Here is a 23,008-nt window from a genome sequence, read left to right as displayed (position 1 = left end):
AATTTAGCTTTGCTGTTATTACCCCTGACTTCCATAGTTCTACACCACAAAATCATTTTGCTTCAGAATTGTTTCAGTTCCTATGAAATTACATGGAGGAGAAAGCTTGTCTGAGAAGGGGTGAGCGGCTTTGTTTCAGGGAGTCACTTTGATCTAATGTGAAGGTGTGAGGCTGGTAGCCCTTCCCTTCCCTTTGCCAGGAGAGCTGTTATCCTTGATTATCAAAAGTCAGAAATCCACCCATTGGTGGCCTGTTGTTTTTCCTCACTATAGCTTTCCCTGTTTTCCTCAGGGCTACCTCTGGGATACATTCCTGGAGACCTGCCTCCACCTGGATATGCCCTGGGATCTCCCTTCAATGGGAATTCCTTAGCAAGGCTATGATTCACTTATTTGTCTGTTGACAATTATCTTAAACTGAGATTAGATAAGGTTTGATTACCACTCTTGGTTTTGTTAAGATCTATTCTGCCCAAAATAAAATTGCTACTGAAATTCACTGGTTTACTTTAGCAGAAATTAAGCAGTAGAGTTAACATTCTTTATTACAAAAATCAAGACACATTCATACAATCCAAAACTTGCTAATAAATTGCTATTTCTTTTCATAGCCACAATTTCCTTAGCCCAATAAAAGCAAACCACTGACAGATGGTCAAAGCACCATCTTTTATAACCCACATAATCTAGATTACACATTCATTTATATATATCCCACAATACATCTGTAGTATCTTATTCCAATAACTAAACATCAGTTCATTTACATTAACATAAATTCCATATTTTAACACCATTCAGAGCACAATAACTTTACAAAGATTTTGTCAAATTCCTTTTTAATTACAGTGACTGTGGTTACATTCACTAACTTCTTTGACAGTGACACCTCACCAATGCCTTGGCAAAACTTCCTCATGCTCCAGCATCAAACATCTTCACCACCCTTCAGACACATTCCATTCCAGAAATTCAGCACAAAACCATCTGAATTTTAATCACCTAATCAGTGCCTGCTTCCATGTAAAAGACAAACCATCACTGCTTCTGCCACATCAACCCACCAAGCTCCCAAACCAAGAGGCCTCAGTACCTATCAAGTTACATCATTTACCAAAAAACTTTGGCTGTTTCAACTAGAGACAGAAAAAAGTGTCTCCACATTCTTTACCATGCTGGTGGAAGAGCCCAAATTTTATGAGGAGATAGGACTAATTCCATGCTTCTATGGATGGGAAATACCTAAGGATGTAAGGCCTTGCTTGCACATAAATTAAGATTATAGGCAGATAGAGATTTAGGCACCAGAAACAGAGGAACATTTTTGTTCAAATAATTAAAATTAACAGAAGTAATGAATCATGTTGCCACAACCTGTGAAAATAAGCTACATTTTAAAAGTTGTCTTCATTTCAATACTCATCAATGTAACAAATCCAACAGTAAGAAGACTCATTTTACAGAAGTTTTCCATGTTGTGCTATTTTCTGTTCCCAGTTCCTTCTTTCTTGACTTGTATTTCAGTTCCATTATTTTCTGATGCTGCTTCCAACTCCCAGACCCCTAAGCAGTACGGGCCAGTGCAGTTTCACAAACTGTTCCCATATTCTCTGTGAATAGAAATCCTCACAAAGTCCCTCCAAAGCACACCAGGCTATCTCAGTCACCTTTCACCATTACCTTAACCCCACCAACTCCCTCTGTGTCACACTTTTTACAAAATATTTCCCTAGTTTGAGTGATTTTCTGACAGTTTTCCTTATTTGACCTTCCTGGATTGTTAATCCTTTCCCCAACAGAAAGTGCTTCCTGAAGAAACTTTCACCTTTTATTTGAGAATTCTTTTTCTATCAGCCTGAAGAGCATCAACAATCTTAACTTCAAAATTTCCTCAGCCTGAGTCATTTCCTTCCCTTTTATGAACAAGCAGTTAACAATACTTTGCATGTGAAGGTTTTTTTCAACTGTGCACTCTATTAACCTGAAGAATGAAGCATACCTCACCACAGCATCATTAGATAAATACTCATGCTGTTTAGAAAGAGATAAAATGAAACCTCTGAAAGTGACCTATACAATATAGAGAGGTGAGTCTAAGTTAAAACCCTGGAAAAAGGAATATTTACATCCATCTACAGAATATATTTTTCTGCTCATTTTCTGGAAGGCAGCCATTCAAAACAATCTACCGTGAATATCAAAAGGCTTTCCAGTTATCCTTCAGAGCACCAGACCCATTTCCTCTGCAGAAGATTTAAATAAATAACATAAAAAACCAAGTATTTTTGACTTCAGCATCCAACTTATATATTTAAGAGCCAGCACTTCTCAGCTATCTCTTATGCATTTCTTTTAACTGTTGGCTATTTCTCTGTTAGAAGACAGTTTTGCTGAGGAGCTCTTGGTTCCTTAATACAACCAAATCACTTGGCCCAGGAAATGCTATTAATGTGTAGCATTTTTCAGCATTGGGTAAGCAAATTAATTTAGAATCCAAAATACTTGTGCAGAGGATCAATGCAATAGAATGCATATGAGCACATAAAATCTCAAGCCAGTTTGTTCTGTAGTCAAATAAAAGTTTATTTATTTGTTGATGCTGCCTGAATGGCTGTTTTACTGAAGCATTATTATAAATGTCTTCTTTTGAAAAAACAGGGCTCAGTGGCCAGAACACTCCTTGTCAAGAGATGTCTTTGAGAGATTTAATATGACTTTGACCTACAATATTTCACCTGATTCATATCTAAGAGGCAAAATGTAGGCTTCACTGAGGCCAGTGAAAAATTGCCTTCGTACTTCGGCATAGTAAGGATTTTAAGACAGGAGCTGTCTATAAATTCCTGTATTATATCCAAAGAAATAGATTCACTCTGTAATCACTACTATAAAAATGTCAATATACCATTTTCTAAATATATAGAGTGGTAGTCACTTGATCTGACTTGAGCTATCTAAAAGACAGATACCAAATACACTCTCACTGTCTGTGACTCCTCATAGGGCCAACAGTGAAAGGACAGGCGTGGAGTGAGATTCTCTCTGCTCTGAGTTAGGTGGCTAGAATACCTGAAATGAACAATTGCAGGTGCTATTTGTTTCCCATTCATTATGGAAGATGCCTAGAAAACATGCTTATACCTAGGTGACTAATACTTGCTAATTTAGACTGAAGGGTGATTAATTTCACACACAAAACTTCTCAAATCAGCAAGGTTTCTTTATTCTTCTTGCCATCCCATAAAGTAAATGTCTTGATTTCTATAGATCTAACTGTTCATAAAAGAGCTGACCGAATTTATTCTTGTACCAATTTTAACTTTTGTTCAGAACTGTGATTCTCCTTTCCTGGGGCTATCCCTAATCATATATTTAAAAGCACAACCACTTTGTTATCTCTATTCAGACAGTAATAGCTACACTGCCACATTTGCATCTCCCCTTATCACCCAAGCTCCTCCTTAGCTTTCTCTTAAGATGAGCCATTTTCTGATCCTGTGTTATTGAATATCATCTTTCTTTTAGACCAGAATTTTGCAGTCTTCCAGATGAGTGTCTACCAGACTCACTGCACTGGGGCAGCAATGCTTTCTGGTTTTACATTCCTAGGTGTATTTCCCAGGGATGTTCTTTCTGCCTTTTACTTCTATTTCTCTCTTTCTCTGTCAGAGTTCCAGTCATGATAAATCTTCCACCTTGTTTCTGCTTCATAACAGTACTATTAATCCATTACTGTTTTAATAGTAGCAGATTAAAAATATGTCAGATTTGTCAGTTGTAAAAAATAAAAAGTTTTGCACACAGAGGTTTTGCTGTATTCTCTTTAGTTTTTTTTCTTTGTTAGTTTTTGCATTTTCTTTGCATTGACAATGAAGATCAGTGATATGAGCCTTCATGAAATGAAATTTGACAATTTTTTCTTCTCATTTGTCAAACTTTTAGGAGAATGAGAAGAAAAATTGTGGGAAAATGATTTTTCACTCTTCAAATGAAATGAGGGGCTGCCTGCCCACAAACAGTGCCAAACCTGACCTACAAGGAGGCAGCTTTCCATGCTTCCATGGAAACACGGAAAAATGTATCCATCCTCCTTATGCAGCCCTTCCTATGAGGATGAATTATGTTAAAATTCTCCCTTTGATCCTTTTGGACATGCCTTTAGAAAATGTGCCATTCACATAGGCTGTCCTGCAGCAGATTTCCCTTTCCTTTCCTGTCCATGGCAGAAGCTGGACAAGTTACTTAAGAAATGTCTGGACCTTGTTACTGGAGCCAGTTCAGCCTCTCTTTCTGTGGGGTAGGGTCCTATCCTAGAGAAGCCTGCTTAAAACTTCATGGTGTAATTCTGCTGCCACACAAGGTGTGGCCATCCCGTGCCTTTACTGTTCCTGCCATGAGAAATGTCAGGGAAGCATCAGAGATGAAGACCTTTGGGAGCTGCCTTGCTTCTCCTTCTGCTTGTGGGGAAGCAGGAATAACTGGGACAGTGGGGACACTGGGGTGAGCTGTACCCATATACACCAACCATGCTTTGCAGAGCTTTGGAATTCCAAAAACAGATAAAGGTTGTCAGGACTTAGGGCTTCTCTGTGCATGAGAACCAGCACGAGTACAGGTCCATGAAAATATTTTCCTTTCCCTATCCCAAGCAGCAGCTTTGTAGCTGATTGATCATTTTTTTTTTTAATGCTACATGTTTCTACTGGCACAGTTAAATACACATGAAAGCATTCATAACTTGATGAGTAACTGCCAGCCTTAAATAAGGCTAATGGCTTATGCAGACTTCAAGATTATTGAGAATGCTGTGCTTGTTCATATGAAATTTCTTCATCCTGAGAGATTTCCAAGTAACACTAATATGGAGCAGTGACTTCATAAAAATGGAAAGACAAATCATTCCTGTTTCATCCCTCCCATGGAAGGAAGTAGGAAAATAGGAATTATTGATTGTGAATAAATAAATTTTTTCTTCTCTTTTTGTGTATATAATTCAAAGGTTTATTCTAATTTCCTCAATAGTAAACCCTGTTAGTCAAAATATATGCAATGTAGTAATTCTATGACTACACTGTTAGAAGAGTATTATTCTATTCTGAATTCAATTTGTACCTGTTCTGGGTTCTAAATTGCTCCTCATCTCCACTCTTTACCATAACCTGCTGACATTATATCAGCAATGTTTGTTTTAAAAAAATGTTTGCTTGACTAAAACCTAATATGTAAAAAAACCTCACCAACTTTAAGAAATGTTCAAGGAGCATGTCAATGTAAACTGATGGAAAAATTGAGACAGAGGCCACAGTCACTAGAAGAAATTAAAAGAATATGTGACTGATTGTATAAAGGAACAAATCTCCATTTGCTCATTTCTAATTCTGGGTTGTGTGTGCCACTGGTTGTAAATATTAATGCAACAGAGGCTTTTCACATCTTCCCATACCTACAAATCTGGATGAATTTACTTCATCCTGTGGCCATCACTAGTACTTGCATAAACAAGACAACAGAAATATAGATCAAACAATCCTCTGCTGGTGGGAGATGCTCTCACTGTGTTGGCACCACCTTCACACCTGCCACAGGGAGGACTTTTTTACTATTCCATAAAGGAATAGAATCCCAATAGAATAAGGGATTGGAATCTATGCTTCCCAAGTGAGACACATACTTCTAGGCTATGAACTACTGTTAGTGAGGACACACAATTCAATAATAAAAAAAAAGAACCCCCAAACCCCCAAGCTGGCATTAATGAGGTTGAGTATATAAATTACTGCTATTAAAGGGAGCTGGTTCCAGGGTTATCCTAAAATAATCTACTATCTCTCTGCTTGTGCTCCTTAATCAGGTCGCCTAGTGCTGTTTTAATTAGAGAGAAATGCTATTAAGCCCAGAATAATGAAACCAAATAATTCAGTATTTGTAGAAGAGTGACAGGTTTATCTGCATTCCTTCTTTAAATTGTGCTTCAAAAATATTCTCAACATTCAAGTTACATTATTACATTAGTATTTTGACTTCTCATTTAATTTCTTGTCCACATCCTGAAAATGGTAATTTTAAAGAAAATAAAAAATAAAGCCAACTTTTTGAAACTCACACTTCTTGCCTAATATTTAAAAATTAAAAATGAGACTGAAAACAAAAGAAAGGTGAAGAAATAGAAGAATATCACAGAAACATTTTCAAGTGGAATTGTCTGCTTTCCAAGTAAAATAAAAATGAGAGTGAAGTAAAAAATTGCTAATGAAAACTTTTCCCCTCCTGTCATGTAGCAGTTAGCTGCCATTTGTTACCTTTCAGTGATCTAAACAGCTATAGCTGTTTTTTTCCTGTTCAATGACTATACAAAACACAAAGCCTCCATCTGCTGCCTTTTAAAGGTTTGATTATAAAATATTGTAATGGTTCATAATTTTCAGGAATACTCCTAATTACTATCTGTCCATCTGTATTAACAAGAAATGAGGTGCTATTCCTTAAGAGGAAGCATCTCCATGAATTCAAATAACTATGTAAATTAGGACAGGTACAGGAAGCAGTCTTCTAAACTTTTTAGCTATTATCCCTTTTTAAATGGAAGTCCAAGAACAATAGTCTTATGCTAGATAGAGCATTATATTATAACTTGTGAATCTCAAGATTTTATAAAAGTAACACAACACCTGCTAAGAGAATAGTTCCCACACTTGGAAGAAACAGCAAAGCATTGTCTGAACAATTCACCCAAGAAGAATGTTACTGAGCCATACATTTTAAAAGAACCAGACATTTTAAAACACACCTGTGCTGGCCTTGGGAAACAGCTCATGAGAAACTGCAGTTTTGCTAGCAGCTAAAGTGCTTTCTCCAAAGATATGATTTACTGGGAAGTCTGAGCTGTTCTCACAGGGGCTCCTGCTCCACTTGGGTTTGACTCTTTGGAAAGTGAAGATTCATGGGCTTGTACCTACCTCTGTGTAAATCAGGACTATCTCCTTTGAAGTCAGCAGATGTAAAAATCTGGGTGAATAAAGGAGGATCAAGGCCCGGGGCTGTCATCCCTGCCCTGCTGCTTTTATTCAGGTTAGGCTTTCAGATATGTAATTGCAATATTATTTTTCCTGTCATTTGGGAATGTGGGTTGAGACTGAGCTGGAACAAAAGGATGAATAGGTGAAGGCTTGCTTTGCAGAGCTGCAGCATGGTGCCAAGGAAGGCAGTGGTGGCAGGTTTTCAGCTGCCCTGTCACTCTGAGTGATCTCTCTCAGCATTGCTCCAGAACTCCCTCTTTTGCTACTCCATTCCTCTCTCAGGCAGCAGTAATAATGCCACTGTTGATCACACTGTAGTAGAAGACTTCACAACTTCCTAATATATTATTGCACTTCTAAACCAGAACTGCCTCAATAGTGATGGTTTTCTAGCCCATATCTTTCCTATATCACCCTTGTGCAATATATGTGTCCCTCACCTTTAACTGGTATCATGATTTGTGCTGGAGTTCCTTACTCAAAGCAGGATGAATTCCACCTGGGAAAGTTACACACTTGGTCAACATCTTAAGCATCAGTCCTCATGTTGGAGGTGAGGTTGTAAAGGTTAAGATTGCAGCTGAGGTGTTCAGCAACCTGCCAGAGGCACATGATATGGCAGGGCTTGCTAAAATTAGTAACATGATGAATGATTGTATTATTTACAGTCTCATTAACTGGGCCTGCACTTGAATCAGAAAACCAATTAAAAAAATTAAAGAAACAGAATATTCTACTCAAAAAGTGGAGTTAATGCAAAAGCCTACCTCAGAAGGAAAAACTTGCACCTGCACTGTTCAACTCCCACATGAATGACAATTTAATGTTTCTGGCACAGAGATTTGATTTATGTACACAGATGCCCTAAACGTCACAGTCCAAACCAAGGGTCTAGCCCACACTGAAAGCATTGTTAACATCATTGCTCTTTAGTCTCTTAATTTTTTACTATATCAAGTACTAAATCAATAGGTAAAATGTAAAGAGGGTTTCTTTAATTTCAGAAAGCATATTAAATACAAATAGTTCAACATCAGCACTTGGAAGTGAGTGGGATTTTCCTCAATGTGGAGAAGACAAAACCATTGTGCTCATTTCTATATGGGCAAGCAACTCAGTAAGACAGGAAAATACTGTATTTTACATCCCTCTATCTCAAGACACACTTCCAGTATTATAAGAATCAGTATGTGAAAATACATGAGAAATGGTGTAACAGTTAAACTCCCAGCACATCACTCCATAAGCAAATTGTGCATACTTTTGTTTATCACCAGCTTCCCAAGGCTGCCCCACTGAAGGCCTTCAGGCCAGGTGTGCCCTGGCCAGTAACTGAGGTACTGGTGAGCACTGCCTGTGTGGGTCAGCTTTTCTTCACACCTCAACCTCAAACTAAAACAGCCTTTCCAACTAAAATGAATACCCTCAGTTTTGGTGACACAGATGAGAGCCACTAGCAATCCTCACTATGTTTGGTTTCATGGGCTTATCTGAAAATTGTGCTGCTGCAGCTAAAAGCAGCTGCTAACTACTAGACATCTGTTTTATAAGAACAATTAAAAAAGAAATATTTACTGTATTATTAAATCATATTTTAATGGAATCTCCCACAGTCCTTCAGCTATAACTCTGGCCATCTCAAAATGAACTGGTTAATGAGCTGACATTTTAATTTGTGCTCTCAATAGTGTCCTGTTGTGTTTTCTAATGTGTAAAGAATATAGTGTTTGCAATTAAGACACAGGACTAAAACAGATGATGCACACTGGTGTTTAGTGACCTACTATTGCTAAAATAATGAAAAATGTGTTTTCACCTGTACTTGCAGATTTCCTGCTTTTCACAGTGTACCCAGACCTGAGAGACTTTTATGCACCTTACCCTTGGGACCCTCTGCTAACTGAGAGTCTCTTTGTGGAGCAATTGAAAAATGGGATACCCAAAAGTCATAAAAAATAAACTAATGGCAGAAAAACCAGCAACTTTATTGCTCTCTGAAAGCCAACAATGGAAAAATACAGTAGACTGGAGACAGTCTACTAAATAATTTATGACATACAGCCCATTTCAGTACAATTTTTTTTCCCCTATTAGGTGTGCATTAACACATAAAAGTCAAACATATGGAAAATCTTATCTGGTCTCAGAGAAAAATAGTCCCCCACCCTTCCATTTCCTCAAGCTCAACACTACTCTGAGCTGCTACTATCTCCTAAAGAGATTGTGTTATTGTTTGCTCTAATTCTGCTGAACCCCAAATTGGGTTTTAAGTACACTTTTGAAACAATCATTATACCAACATAGGCTTTATCTACCACTTTCATTGCTTTCACCTCAGCTGATTATTCCTCAAAAATCTGCATTTGTTAAACACAGCATTATATAATGTTACTTCATTCCTAGTCACAAAACTTTCAAAAAAAGGGAAAAATCCTTATCTAAGACTGCTTGCTACATTAAAGTACCATATTTTATTTTTATACAAGGATTACTTGTTCCCCCAGATTTCAATTCATTACTATGGACCATGCAAAATGCCACAGACCACAGAAGCTACATTTTCAAATGGAAGTTTTTATTGATTAATCAGGCATTGAATCAAGTATTGTAAAATAAACAGATTTTGTTTGTTAAAAAATGTCCAGAAGAATACTATTCATAGCAAACTTGTTTCCTCATTGTCATACAGAATACGAAATTTTCCAAGAAACAAGCAAAAAAGAAACACCTGACTAGTTGCTGTCACTTTGTCTGTGTATATACATATGTGTGTGTATACACAAATTACACACTATATTTGTGCATATGCTGGTGTGTGTATACCCATACATATGTGTACATATATACACAAACATATGTGCACAGAGTACTGACTGAGTTAATAGGACATTGGAGAAATGTGGCTTAGCTCCAAATGAAGTATTCTGTGTTAAAATAAAGATGATACACCAAGGTCTGTAGATGAAAGACCATCCTTTTTCCATTGGCCAAAACCACAATCTGTCTTTAGACTCATGCTCTATCTTTACAATGAAATATGTGAAATCATTTGGGACCTCTCCAAATTCAATGGTTGTATTTCCATCCAGCTCAATCTCTGCCAACATTGTATAAGCAAACACTGAGCAGTGTTTTCAGTTTATCCACTACTGAAATCAGCTTCTAGATCTAATATTTCTTGCAAAAGAGAAGACACACAGCCTTGCTACATGTACTTTGGTAATCACTCTTTCCTTTTAGGCAGAAACTTGGCAATAACCCTAGAATAAAAGTCTTTTCTTCATGCATCCTTTTATCACTGCTTTGCATCAGACATCTTCTATCAACTAATTTTCAAAATTTTCATACCATCTCAACTAGCTCCCAAACATCCCAGGCCAGGTCACCTGGGCATTGTATATCAGATTGTACCAGTAGCATTGTACTCAGATGCTTGGGGACTGATTTACTTTGTCATTTTTGAGGGTATACGTTTCTTGATTATTAATGACACTATGATAAACAGTGAGGTTCACTATATGTACACACTTTGTCTTTTTCTGTCTACTTGGGAAAGATCAGTGGCTCCTACCTGTGAGCTATGGGATGCTGCCCAGCTGAAAGCCATGGTATCAGCAATGCACTGCCAGATTTTTCTCCATTTAATTCAGCAGTTAGCAGGGCATGTAAAAGGAAATCAAAGAAACATGGAAAGGCATTTATTTTCTATTAAAAAAAACCCAAACAGGCTTGTACGTATTCTCTTCATCTTGTTCATAAATTTTTGATATAATCATAAGGCAAACTGTAGTAGAGCTTTGTACCTGGAGAATCAGTATTTAAAAAATCTGAAGCTGAGCTTGGGACCATTTTATTTTGGGCCCATTACTGAACAAAGTGCATTAAAGCATCTTTTTCAAAAGACACCTAAAGCATGGTTATAAATTACCGAGCAAATCTTTAAAGCTGATATTCAATTTATCTTTTCTCTACACAGGCAGATATTCACCACTTGCATAGTAACAACAAAACACTGCAGGAAAAGCATTCTTTTAAAGTTGTCATATGCCTCAATCATCTCCCAAAATGATCATTTATACATAAGCATCGCAATAATTACAAAAAGCTTTTATCTGTAAAAAGAAAGAGAAAAAAATGCACCTGATTCAGCTCTGAGATAAAGTACATAGAACCTCTATTGCCTTCACTGAAGCTCTTCTACCAACACCGGGATGAACATCGGGTCTCCCTATGCAGATTTCTACTGCTGCTGAAAGCTTACTCTTTACTTTTCATTCACAAAGTGAACTGTGCTTTCCCAAACAACCTGGGACAATGATAACTATGAAAAAACTCCAGCTGCAGTGTTTCTCCATACAGCACATGCAAAACAGATTTCCTTGCTTTGTTGTAGACACTACACAGTGTATGACAATGAAACATTTGTATTTAATTTAAAACCAATGGTAAAGTGGCGCATGTCTCACTTCCGAGTGGTTGGCTGGGCTTGCTGTGTTGAACCTTGTAAAATCAGCAATAAGCATTCACATGTCTGCCATCAGAACTGTGACATCTTCCATTACAATCAATCCTTAAATGATGCCGTGCTTTATCAAATTAGTCTACAGTCAGACCTTGGATTGGCTGCTCTCCTCCAGTGCTGCTGATTCTCAGAGATGGTATCGGGCTTCCACATCCTCAGTGATTCTATAAAGTTTCCCAAAGACGAAAGTGAAGCACTGGTAGATGAGAATATTGCCATCAATAAAATAAATCACCAGATGATTTATCCACTCACATTTCTAGGAGATATTCCACATGTTTTTTATGAACAGAGAGAGCATTGCCCTGTGAACAGAAGTAAATTAAACTTTATTCTTTTGCTGTGTTGGCGAGCTCCACTTCCTCGCTTGCCTATTTTTGTTCTTTTGGTCTGCACATTCCCATGTGCACGGTAGAAATTGAGAGCTCTCACACTCAACAAGGCTGGTAATGAGACCACTAATGTTGCTACAAGTAAAACCTGAAGTATACTGACTTGTCCACTATGCAGTTTTCATCTTTCCAATTTTCTTCTATTATCCACTGTAAAATAAAATCATTCAAAAGGCTGATGAAACTTTAATTAACAGGACCACCAATGTGCAAAAAACCCCCCCTCCCAAAAAACAAGAAGACATTTCCCAGATGTCCATACTAGGCTTTCACTTTTTTCTTTTTTTTTTCATTTTTATAAATAATTTATAAATCTTCCTGTAGGAGATGAAATACAAAACCAAACAAACAAAAGCAACTGAAAAAAAGAGTTCTAAGGTATTATTAAAGCCACTTCTTGTCCTTCAGTACAAAATACACAGGAAGAGATTTTCTCTCCTTGTCAGTTTTGCCCAAATTTGGCAGCATTCTGTGGGATGCCACGTGGATCGCCAGCTCCGGGTGAGCTCCTGGTGGCCCCGCCTGGCCACCCTGGAAGATGTGCCCTCCTACCTTTTGGCTTTCAGCAGTCACGCGAGCTGCTCGGAGGAGTCTAGGTGGTCAGGGATAGGCAAGCCAGTTATAATGGTCAAACATTTATTCCACACCGTGAACGTGGGGCACACTGGCTGGCCAAATGTAATGTCAAAAGTGTAAAGGTGTAGGGAGTTCAAAGCATCATAAAAGGCAAGGGAACCATTGTCGTAGTCCAGCAAAATCCCGACGCGCCGGAGGTGAGGCGCGGGCTCGATGGGGATTTCTTTGCTGTTGTGCCGCACCACCCACGTGTTATTGCAGCGGCAGAGCACCCAGGAGGCAGAATTCTTTCCAATCCACTCATGCTTCGGTGCTGACTTGTATGAAATACCAATAGCATACCTGCAAAACAAAAGAACATCTCAAGGAAACAAATGCTTCCTGCCATTTTGTCTTTCAGTGAAGTCAAATGTTAGCCCAGAGGACTCACTGGAATGCCCCCGCCTCTTACTGCCCTGAGTTAAGCTCTAATTAAACAACGTTTCACCACAACATCTGCACAGGCTTAATTAATGCTTTGTCTCTCTTTTGGGTCTGAGAGGTCAGGGAAACTCATATTATTATTTCTAGGTTGGCAGCTATGGCAATTTTTTTTGAGGGCTTGCCTCTGGTATTGAAAAGGAAGATTGTTGAATACTCAGCAACTCAGGGTTTAAATCAATGGACCTCAAATTTCCCTTTCCAACAGATGAATACAGAGGAATTCATTGATTTTAAAATACACTGCTATCTGTCAGCTAATCTGATCTCTCCTTGCTCCTTTAATATGTGGCCCTGAAGAAGGAATGCAAGAATAAACATCAAAGGACACATTAAACATCTCTCTCCCCCCTGCCCCCCCCATTTTGCCATTTTCAAATATGTTTTGCCAGATGTTGGTGTGGTTTTCAGATTCAAATGAACATTTTTGAGACTGGGTTTCAGGCCAAGTTAAGCAACTGTAGGTGAAGACATTTGCTCTGCAAACCATAATTTATGGCAAGATGTGCAGGGCAGAAGGATTGTGAAAATATTCTCATTAAAGGATACTGAGGAAAAATACCTGATTTGTCATATATAACAGAAATGTAAAAGTTCCTCACGTTCTAGAGACACTGCAGTATTTGTTGGACCTTCAACCAACAGAGATTAATCTACCATAAGGTTTTTTTCCCTCATTCCTTAGCACTGGCACAGACAAACAGCATTTTACTTCTTTGAGACAGTGGGAAATACCTGAAGACCCCACTGATTTTTCCACTCCATTAACTTTCATCATGATGTCTTTGAATACCAAAGGATAACATCTCTTCCATTGACTAAAGGCCCTCTGAAATACACCCCTGTATGACACAGAGGATCATTCAGAAGTGAAGGAAAGCAGTCTTCTGTTTCCTGCCCCTTGCTTCATTCCCTGGGGCACAGACCTACAGCTCTGCTGCTTCATGTCCCCTTCCCAAAAGCAAATCTGACCTCTGCCCCTGTTAAACTGGATCATCAAGCTGTCCTGAGTTTTGTTTTTTTTTTTATAGTGAAGGACAGAAAATCTTCTACATTTAGCAAAAGTGATCACATTTACAAAGTTATCTCTATGTAAACAAGATGATGATCCCTCCAATTAAAAAAAAATCTTAATATATACTGTATGTGGGTTCAAAAAAACCACCAACCCCAGCTGTGGAGTAAAAGTCCTGTGAAGGCTGCTAAATACAAAGATGCATAATCTGACAAGTTTATTTCTGGAGTCCAAAAGTGCTGGAGATTGGGAAACTCATCTGACAAACTATTTGAAAATGCATGCTTGGCCTGCCCTTATACTGTTCCTGATGTCTCTGCTACTGGTCTCTGTCAGAGAAACCGTGCCAGCACCTGTGTGGTGGGAACCAGAGCTTCTTTCCACCTATATTTTTATATACGTACCACGTGCTGCCGCTTATCACCACTTCCCAGTAGTGCCGCCCGCTGTCGATGAACACGTTGCCAGCTACCCCGTAGCTCCCCTGGCTCGTGAATCGCTCTGGTGTGTGACTCTTCTTGGATGATGTTTCATCCCGCTCCACTGTCAAGTTATCATGAGACACTTTCAATTTTCTGTGAGCAGATTTGGGGTCCAGTTTAAATGGCTGACCTAGAGATGCAGAGACAAAGATGACAGAAGAATGGTTTGGCTTTGATTTTTAAAAGGAGAGTGGATTAGCAAGCCTCTAAGAAGCCCACAGGATTACATAACCATATTAATTTCCTCCTCTCAAGCATTCTTGAGACAGACTAACCTATCCAGCTCCCTGCAATTCTATTGCATTGTCAGTTTAGTGTCAACTTCATTGTGCACTTACTTCCCCGTGTTGATAATCCCTGAAAAGAGCCCAGCATAATCATCATGTCCATTATCTCTGACCTAGAGGTAACCAGAATACTCTAATTCTTGCATGTAATTGAAACCAATATACATGCTAATAAAGGTCTGAGGGTTGCTTTTTTCACAGCATATTAGATTTAGAATAACTTGTGTTCTATTAATTCTCTAGGGGCAAAGCTCCATAATAACATCTTCATCATTCCTACAAAAAGTATGTTTTCAAATCCCACAAAATGAGTTTGAAAATAAGAAGAGCTAGGCTTGTCTCTTTGTTCACTGACAGCTTTATTTGTAAGAAGCACAGTCAACAACTCAGGATTGCTTTGGAAGGATGCCCATGTGGTGCTGGATACTGTGCATTAAAAGGAAGGAAGTGAACTGTAACTTGGTCCAAATAATATGGTGCAATAACATTACTCAGGCTGTTGCTCTTGGCAAGTGTCTTCGGCTGTAGCACAAGGTTTGCAGACAATAACAGGAAGCTTTTTGGTAAACCAAATCATGTAGATATATAAAGCCCACCAAAATTCTGACAGGCTTGCTCATTTTGTCAGAAAGCAGAACGATCATTTGCCTCCACCAAGAGACAACTAGAAGACTACAACTCCACAAGTGGTCCAGCAAAGCACTTTTCTCTTCTTACTGTCTTGCATACCAAGGGGAAAAACATGTAATCAGAAGATTTGATGGCATGCTCAGAAAATTTAAATTAGATCTATCCATGAAGCCTGCGTGAGGCAGTGGCACACGTACTTAAAGTAAAACGTAGACTGTTCAGGGTTATCTACTTTTGCAATGTGCATTTAACTACATATTATGACCAAACATAGAATAAACCCTTTGCAAAGTATTTGGGGGCTATTTCTTACTACCTGACAGCAGTAACATAACTTCCTGCCTGCCTTTCTGACTGCTTAGTAGCCTTTGTGTGCTGGAGCAGTATCTGAAGGATGTCTCTCTGTACTAAATTGTCTCTGGTCACATCACACAGGTTAATAGCAAACAGGAGGAAAGCAGAAAGGTGTACATGCCTTTCTCTTCAGACTCCCTCTTGCACCACTCACTACCATCCCTCTTCAAGCACCCTCCCCTACAATAAGCAGGTTTCAAAAGATGCACGAATTCCCATGTTTTCTTTCCAGCCCTCAGAACTGCCCATGATGACTACATGACTGAAGGATTAGCTTGTGCAAGAGGAAAAAACAGCTGAAAACTAGTCTTAAAATGGCTATTCTACATCTGCTAATAATTTGAGTAACCATTGTTTTTTTGAAGTGGGATCTCTGACTAGTCTATCACCTTGCTGAACTAGATAAAAAATGAGGGGGTTGCAGCTAAGAAATTTTCCAGTGTCCTAAAAAAGAGATAATTCTGGAGGATAAAATTAGACTAGCAATTATCTTATGAACACCACAAAAATAAAATGTTTCACTTCAAACATAAGAAAAGCTTTTGCTTTGTAGAGAAAAAAGAATAGAGAGGATATTAAAACAAACCACAAAAGAGTATTTTCAACCATTTCATGTATGATGGCTTTGTTCCTATATGATATTTCCAGTGACCAAACTACAGATATATCTCTCAAAAAAACCCCAACATATTTTCTGCACTATAGAAGACTAAGACAGTCTTGAATTATATTAAATAAGTGGCTTTCATTTTGGAAACCACCTAAAAAGTTGAACTTATCTGTCCTCTTGTATTTTCCAAAGATCAGACCTAAAAGGAAGGCCAGAAAGGAGAAGACTCCGTGCATCCTGATCTGGTGTTACTCACTGTTTGTCTTGAGCTTGCCAGGCTCGCTGCTGCGGCTGCCAGCCTGATTGATGGCCTTGACAATGAAGATGTACTTGGTGCCACTCTGTAACCCGTGCACCGTGTAGTGGTTCTGTTTGATATTAGGAACAATCATCCAGCTGTCGGCTGAGTTGCATAAACCTGCAATTTTGAACAGAGCACATCAGTCATAGCACACAAAACACAAAGAGGAACATTTAGAGCATTCCCAGGCACCCAACAACCAATATGAGCTTTGCTTCTGTACCTTTTAAAGTGTTGTTACATTTATTGAGACACTACTTAAAGTCGCTAATTCATTTTATCAACCCACAGCCAAGACACCTTTTAAATTCTTGCTATGTGAAGTGAACCATAAAGAGTGGGCATTTAAGAAATGGCTCAGTGGAGACACTAGCAGTCTGAGATTTTTCATATCCCAGCACAAGGCATTCTTTATTGCTTAAGAACTGGAGGATTATGGAGATCCCATCAATCTACTGTTTGGATTAATGAACTCAGTTTAAACCTCAGAAAACGAACGTGAGCAGTAAAGCCAGGAGGGCTGGGGAGGCACCTTTGCTGACAGTCCCCAGGTATGCATTCTTCAGAACCTGAAACAAATCATGGGAGGCCAAACAGGGTAGAGCATGGGCTTCAGGGAAACCTTTGGCTCTTGCACTTTAGACTTTGCCAGAAAGTAATCTAAGCCAGTAAATTTAATGGATGCAACTTTTTGATTTATGTCCTCATGCTGAGATGCCAGCTGGGAAAGAGATGGAAAATTTTCCATTTATAAACCTTTTTGGTTTATATTTGGTTTACATTTGATGCCTACCACAGAAGTATAACACACAGGAAATAAGTAAAAGAAGGCAGTACCAATATCATAAACAAATCAGGAAAATACCCTATTAAAATGAACTTTTTAATCTTCATAAGTTTTTCCTACTGTGATATAAATGCAATGGCAGTCAATCACCCATACATACAGTTCCATCACTGTATATTTGGAACAGCTCCTGGTCTAATGGATTCCCCAGCCTCTTATTGTAGATATTTACATTAAAAAAATTAACATTTATGAAGAGTATATCTATTCACAACATTTTATATGGTTTTACAGCCAGAAATAGATAGATGCAAGTGGAAGTGTATCCATGTGTGCACATATGTAAGGTTGGAAAATGTAACAGAGAAAGACTGACAGAGTTCTTGGCCTCTGTGTTTACTGGGCACAGAACACATTATGGAAGCTGTTGTTATTTCCAGACAGCTTTCAGCTTTTAATGAAGCCACTCATGAAGACAATCTTTTAGAACTCAGTAGTAATTCAGCTCTGTATATCAGACAATATCAAAAGTTTATGTAAAATAAAATTTAAAGGCTACTGGTTACAAAACTTGAAAGAAACAGATCTGTAATACAGGTTTGCAGACTCATAGACAATTAATGGGCATACTGTGAGATTCCTTCCTAATGTGATATGTGCTTTTCATAATAAATGACCATTAGAAATAGAATTTAAATTCCAAATTTCAATCTGAGTATTATGATGTTTGTGTCTCAAAATTCTCTTGCAGTACAAAGCATTTTTGAGAGGCAGGCAGAACAGAGATTCATCCTGCTGTGCAAATGGGTAACTGTGGACAGTTTCAGGTTAGATTTATACTATCTTGACACTTAATGAAGAGCTACAATGCCTAACCTATTTTTCTGTGCTCTGAGGAAAGGCAGAAATCAGTGAGTAGCATAGATGAGGTCTCAAATTTCAGGTATCTAAAATGATGTGAGATGAGCCACTCATCTGTAGATAATTTTTATATATATATGATTGCATAGAACAATTATCTGCCTTTGTCATGAAGAGAAAGAACCCACTTTATACCCCATGGTAACCCCAGCACTTGTAGTGAACTGCTTAAAGCAACATCCGTCCATGTCTTCTCTCACTGAGCCCTACACACCAAATTATAGTTATTTTTTTAGGCTGTGTGTGAATGGGTTTCCTATGAGGAAGAAAGAAAATAAAGGAAGCAGCTTCCTGACATAAAATATTTCACTGACTACTCAGAGGAAATCTCATCTTTTCCCACTTTGCCACAGATATTAATTGCATGCTCCTGTACCTGAACTACCACATTGATTTTGCATTGAGACTAGCCCTTACTGGTGCTATTGCAAAATAAATTAAAGTATGTTAAAACAAAAATAAGCACTGCATTTAAAAGAAATGTAATATGATCAGGGAGTCTTTAACTAAAATGCCTCTGATAGGATACCAAATAACAAATGACAATAAACAGGATGGATACAGACAGTGGGCCTAGAAGTGTCTTCTCCAACCACAACCACACTTTGAAAGCAAGTTCTGTAGTAGGTATAAGCCATACATAAACTGACCATTATGCAGACATAGAAATGCCTAGAGTTTTGGTAACTCATCTAGAAACTAGTTTTGTATTATTCACTACAACTCTCTAATGGGCACATTTTTTAAGACTTCCATTACACTTTTTACAATACCCTCCAGAGGCTAATTGCTCCTTAACAAAGTATAAAACTTTGGTCCAAATAAGTATATAAAGAACAGTAAAGGAACTGTTGCATTGCTATGAGTCTCCTCTTGAGTTCATGCCCTCCTCCTGGGTATGTGGATTTATACATACCAAAGAATCACTGAAGGCCTTACCCACCCTAAACCTGCACAGTCAATAGAGAGAGCCATTGGAAAGTTAACATTTGATGGCCAAGGTCCAAATAGAGTATTTAATTTGAATTCTATTTCATACAGTAAAGATTAATTCCAAATGTGGCCATGACCTGACTCATGTTCTAGAGGAAAGCTCTATCTCTTTGATGACAGAACACATCTTACGTTTCTTTTCTTTGTCCTTCCACTCTTAGGCATCCCAAACTACTGATTTGCAATAAATGCTGGATGTGCAGTGACTGACTTGGTTATTTTACTTGACAAACCTTGTTGTCTTAAAAAGCTCAGCTCTTGCCTATGCACCAAAGGGCTCAACGATATGTTCTGGTGCTTTCTTACTGTAAGCTCTTTGATAACAGGCTTTAAATTGTACTTTGATTCAAAAATCCTGGGAATGAAGTACTGATGATGCCAAACTACAAGTCCAAACTCCTTCAAAAGGGAGAATAGTTACTTGTGTCAGCCAAGTTAAGCATTTACTTATGAAAGAATAATTTGTCATTGCATCAAAGGAATTTGTCTCCAGTTATGCCCTGTCAGGACAGCCTTTCTTCTCTAAATACAAAAGAATATGATTAAGGAAGTTCAGGGAAATGAACAAGCAGTCTGATCACACTGGCATCCAGGGGAAGTGTTTGCCCTCTCAGTTCCCTGCCGGTGGCAGCAGGTGAAGTGGAAAGTACACATCTCCTCACTGGTGCAACAGCAGGAGCCAAGGGTCTCCCATTGTATCCACTCCTAATCCAGGCTGCATTCAGGTTTCTTGTTTCAAAAACCCAGGGCTTTTTACAGGGTTATGCAGATGGTAAAACAATGTATTTTAGAACTGTAGCCTACAAAAATGCAGAGAATTTAAATTACATCCTGGAACGGTGCAGTGAGCACAGTGATGTCCATACAGGATGTGTGAGTTTTCAAAACAAGTTTCTCAGAGTCTAGAGGTAATAATTTGTAAAGCTATTTCCCTGGTGTTGGCTGTTGATGCACTTTAAAAAACAGATGGGAAAAATCCCAAGGTGTAAATCCTCCTAAAATTTACACTGATAGATTTTAATAAAATATATTTTCTTGAAAACTGGGAAGGGAGCACAAAAGTCATGGAAAGGTTGTTTAATCTCTTGAGTATTTTAATTATTGTAAAATGTTTTATTTAAATAAATTATTACCAATTCAAATTGGAAATGAAAATAAGGTAGGTGAAAGTAACAAATAGCTCTCCACCCCCATTATTCATTCCCATTTGAAAAAAAAATATGTGCAGGATTTCTGAAAAACACATTGATTTTTTTTTTTTAAGAAATACAGTCTTTTTATAATTTTAAAGATGCAGAAGTTTTCCTGATTTATCCCAAATTTGCTTTTGTGCCATTAAAAATGCTCACTAAAATCTCTTGTAGAAATCTGAAGACTGTAAGGAATCTTATTAAATTTTATTTTTATTAAAATAAAACTTCCAGAAAGAGGCAAAGTCTAGAATATTAAAAAATGATTTGGTGAATCATAAATTCACTATTTTTCATTAAACCTTGGGCTCCTAATTGTCTTAGGTCCTTCCAAAAACTTTTATCCTCTCTCAAAGGAAAGAAGTCCTGTAACAGTGAAAAGGTTCTGACAGTAGTACACTGTATCCTTCACAGAGTGATTTTTTTAGAAATTAGACTATATAACTAATTATCCCCGATTTCTTGTACAAGGTAAGAGAGAACGATTTGATGCTCTTCATCAAGAAGGGAGAGATGTATTTTTCCTGAAGAATCTTGCGTCAGAGCTAGAGAAAAATTTGAACCATCCTGAAACACACTTTAACAAATCCATGATGTTAAAAAAGGGCATACTCAATGAATACTTCAAAATCTATTGAAATGGGGTAATGAAATTATAATGCATGTTAGTTAGCTCATGACAAAGTAATTTTAAAAGCTTTTACCATATTCAGATTGCAGGTGATTAGCTGCCTCTCAGAAATGCAAATGTACAAATGGTATAACTCTGAGGACAACTGCTTTAGTAAAAGCCTACTTAATCTAGAGTTCTGTATAGCTCTTATGCACAGAGCAGGTCTGCCAAGCATTCAATAGCCAAGAAGTTTGGCCACATTTGGAAATAATCTTTCCTGTATGAAATAGAATTCAAATGAAATACTCTATTTGGACCTTGGCCATCAAATGTTAACTTTCCAATTTTTCAGTTAATAAAAAAGAATATAGTTGATTATGTTGGATAGAAAGTATACTAAAAAAACATAGCATTGCTTGTTTTTGTTACTGAATTCTTAGCAATCTTGGGATGATATATGCCTCTGGTGGGGGAAATGTACTGTGAGTGGAAAGTGCAGTCAGGCTGGCTATGTGGTTTAAGAAACAGATTCCAAAATAACAGCCTCCATTAGCACGGTAGGTGGGTATGTATGCAAAGTGATTCCTACTGTCTCCAGGGAAAAAGCTTGTGGGTTTAATGCACTACTTGAGCTACTCCCTGGTGACTAATTCATAGCTAAAAACCCACAGAACTGAAGTCAATCTATGAGCCTGTTTACATTATCTGCTATATGCAACTCACAATACCATTGGGAATTTCTGGGATGTGACAGAGAAATAAAAATACAGTTATGTGCAACAGCATGCGTATGCCATAAATACGAGGAAATTTTTGCTAACCCAAAGTCTAAAACAGGATTAAAAAACCCCAAAACACATACCTATCTCCAGTTCATCAAAACTTGAAGGCTGCAGTGCAACACCTGTTAATGCCACTTACAGTGAGAGCAGCTCTCTATGTTCAACAGCACTAGCAAGGTACACTGTGATATTCTAAGAACAGCCTTGAAAAGCCATTTGTAACAGGTGTGATGTTAAATCCTTCTGCAGGATCAAGTATAGACTGTAACAAAATGAATAATCATCCAAGCAGTGTTCTGAGGATGGGATTGACAGGGAAAGAAGAAATGGTCTCAGGATGTACCAGGGGAGGTTTAGACTGGATATTAGGAAAAATTTCTTCATGGAAAGGCTGGTCAAGCATTGGAACAGACTGCCCAGGGAAGTGGTGGTGTCACCATTCCTGGAGAGATTCAAAAGTTATGTGGATGTCACATTTAGGGCCATGTTTTAGTGGTGGACTTGGCAGTGTTAAGTTAATGGATGGACTCAATGATCTTAGAGGTCTTTTCCAACCTAAGTGGTCCTGTGATTCTGTGATGTTAGTGGGTAAATCTCCAATACCAGTGTAATTTGGAATGGTCTGGGAGAATCTCATATTTTAGAAACCCAGGCAGATTTGTAGCATGTTGGCAGGAAGATCACCATTGGAGGGGTTCAAGTCTATATTAAATAATGGTATTTAAAAAAAGGCTTTACAACATTTAGAAAGGCCTTTCACGTATACTTACACATGCACGTATTTAATGTGCGTTAACATTATAGCTTTCAATTAAACCAGGATATTTGCATAAGAATTAGCTCTGTTAAAAAAAACTCAAAACAAAAATCCAAACAAAACAAAATAAAACCAAAAAATATCACCAAAAAAAGGAAGAACCATTCTTTCATTTCTTTTTATTTTCATTTAAGGTCTTCAGAGCATTTTGTAATTAAGTTTCTTACAGTGTTGATTTGTTTACTCTTCAAAGTTTTAATTAACTATTTTTGCGAAATGATAATATGAAAGTTGAGACTG

At 37.9% G+C, this 23,008-nt stretch overlaps 1 protein-coding gene across 4 annotated transcripts in view; it reads right to left on the bottom strand.

Moving 5' to 3' along the window:
* Nucleotides 1-527: 527 nt before the first annotated feature.
* The window catches only part of MID1 (midline 1), a 181,559-nt gene continuing 159,078 nt past the window's right edge, over nucleotides 528-23,008 (bottom strand). For 3 of the 4 annotated variants that reach the window (XM_071430552.1, XM_071430551.1, XM_071430554.1), the window contains exons 8-10: nucleotides 16,621-16,782; nucleotides 14,406-14,613; nucleotides 528-12,848 (exon numbers count right to left, since the gene is read on the bottom strand). In XM_071430552.1, the coding sequence (XP_071286653.1) occupies nucleotides 12,500-12,848; nucleotides 14,406-14,613; nucleotides 16,621-16,782 (719 nt within the window). In that variant the 3' untranslated portion in view covers nucleotides 528-12,499. The remainder of the gene's footprint in view (nucleotides 12,849-14,405; nucleotides 14,614-16,620; nucleotides 16,783-23,008) is intronic. The other variant, XM_071430555.1, reaches the window with a different exon arrangement.

Source organism: Agelaius tricolor, unplaced genomic scaffold (genome assembly GCF_023055355.1).
Source record: "Agelaius tricolor isolate 1412-34295 unplaced genomic scaffold, bAgeTri1.0.p SCAF_7, whole genome shotgun sequence".
Taxonomy (NCBI): Eukaryota; Metazoa; Chordata; class Aves; order Passeriformes; family Icteridae; genus Agelaius; species Agelaius tricolor.
Note: the sequence above shows the minus strand (reverse complement) of the source record. Positions and strands in the feature narration are given on the sequence as shown.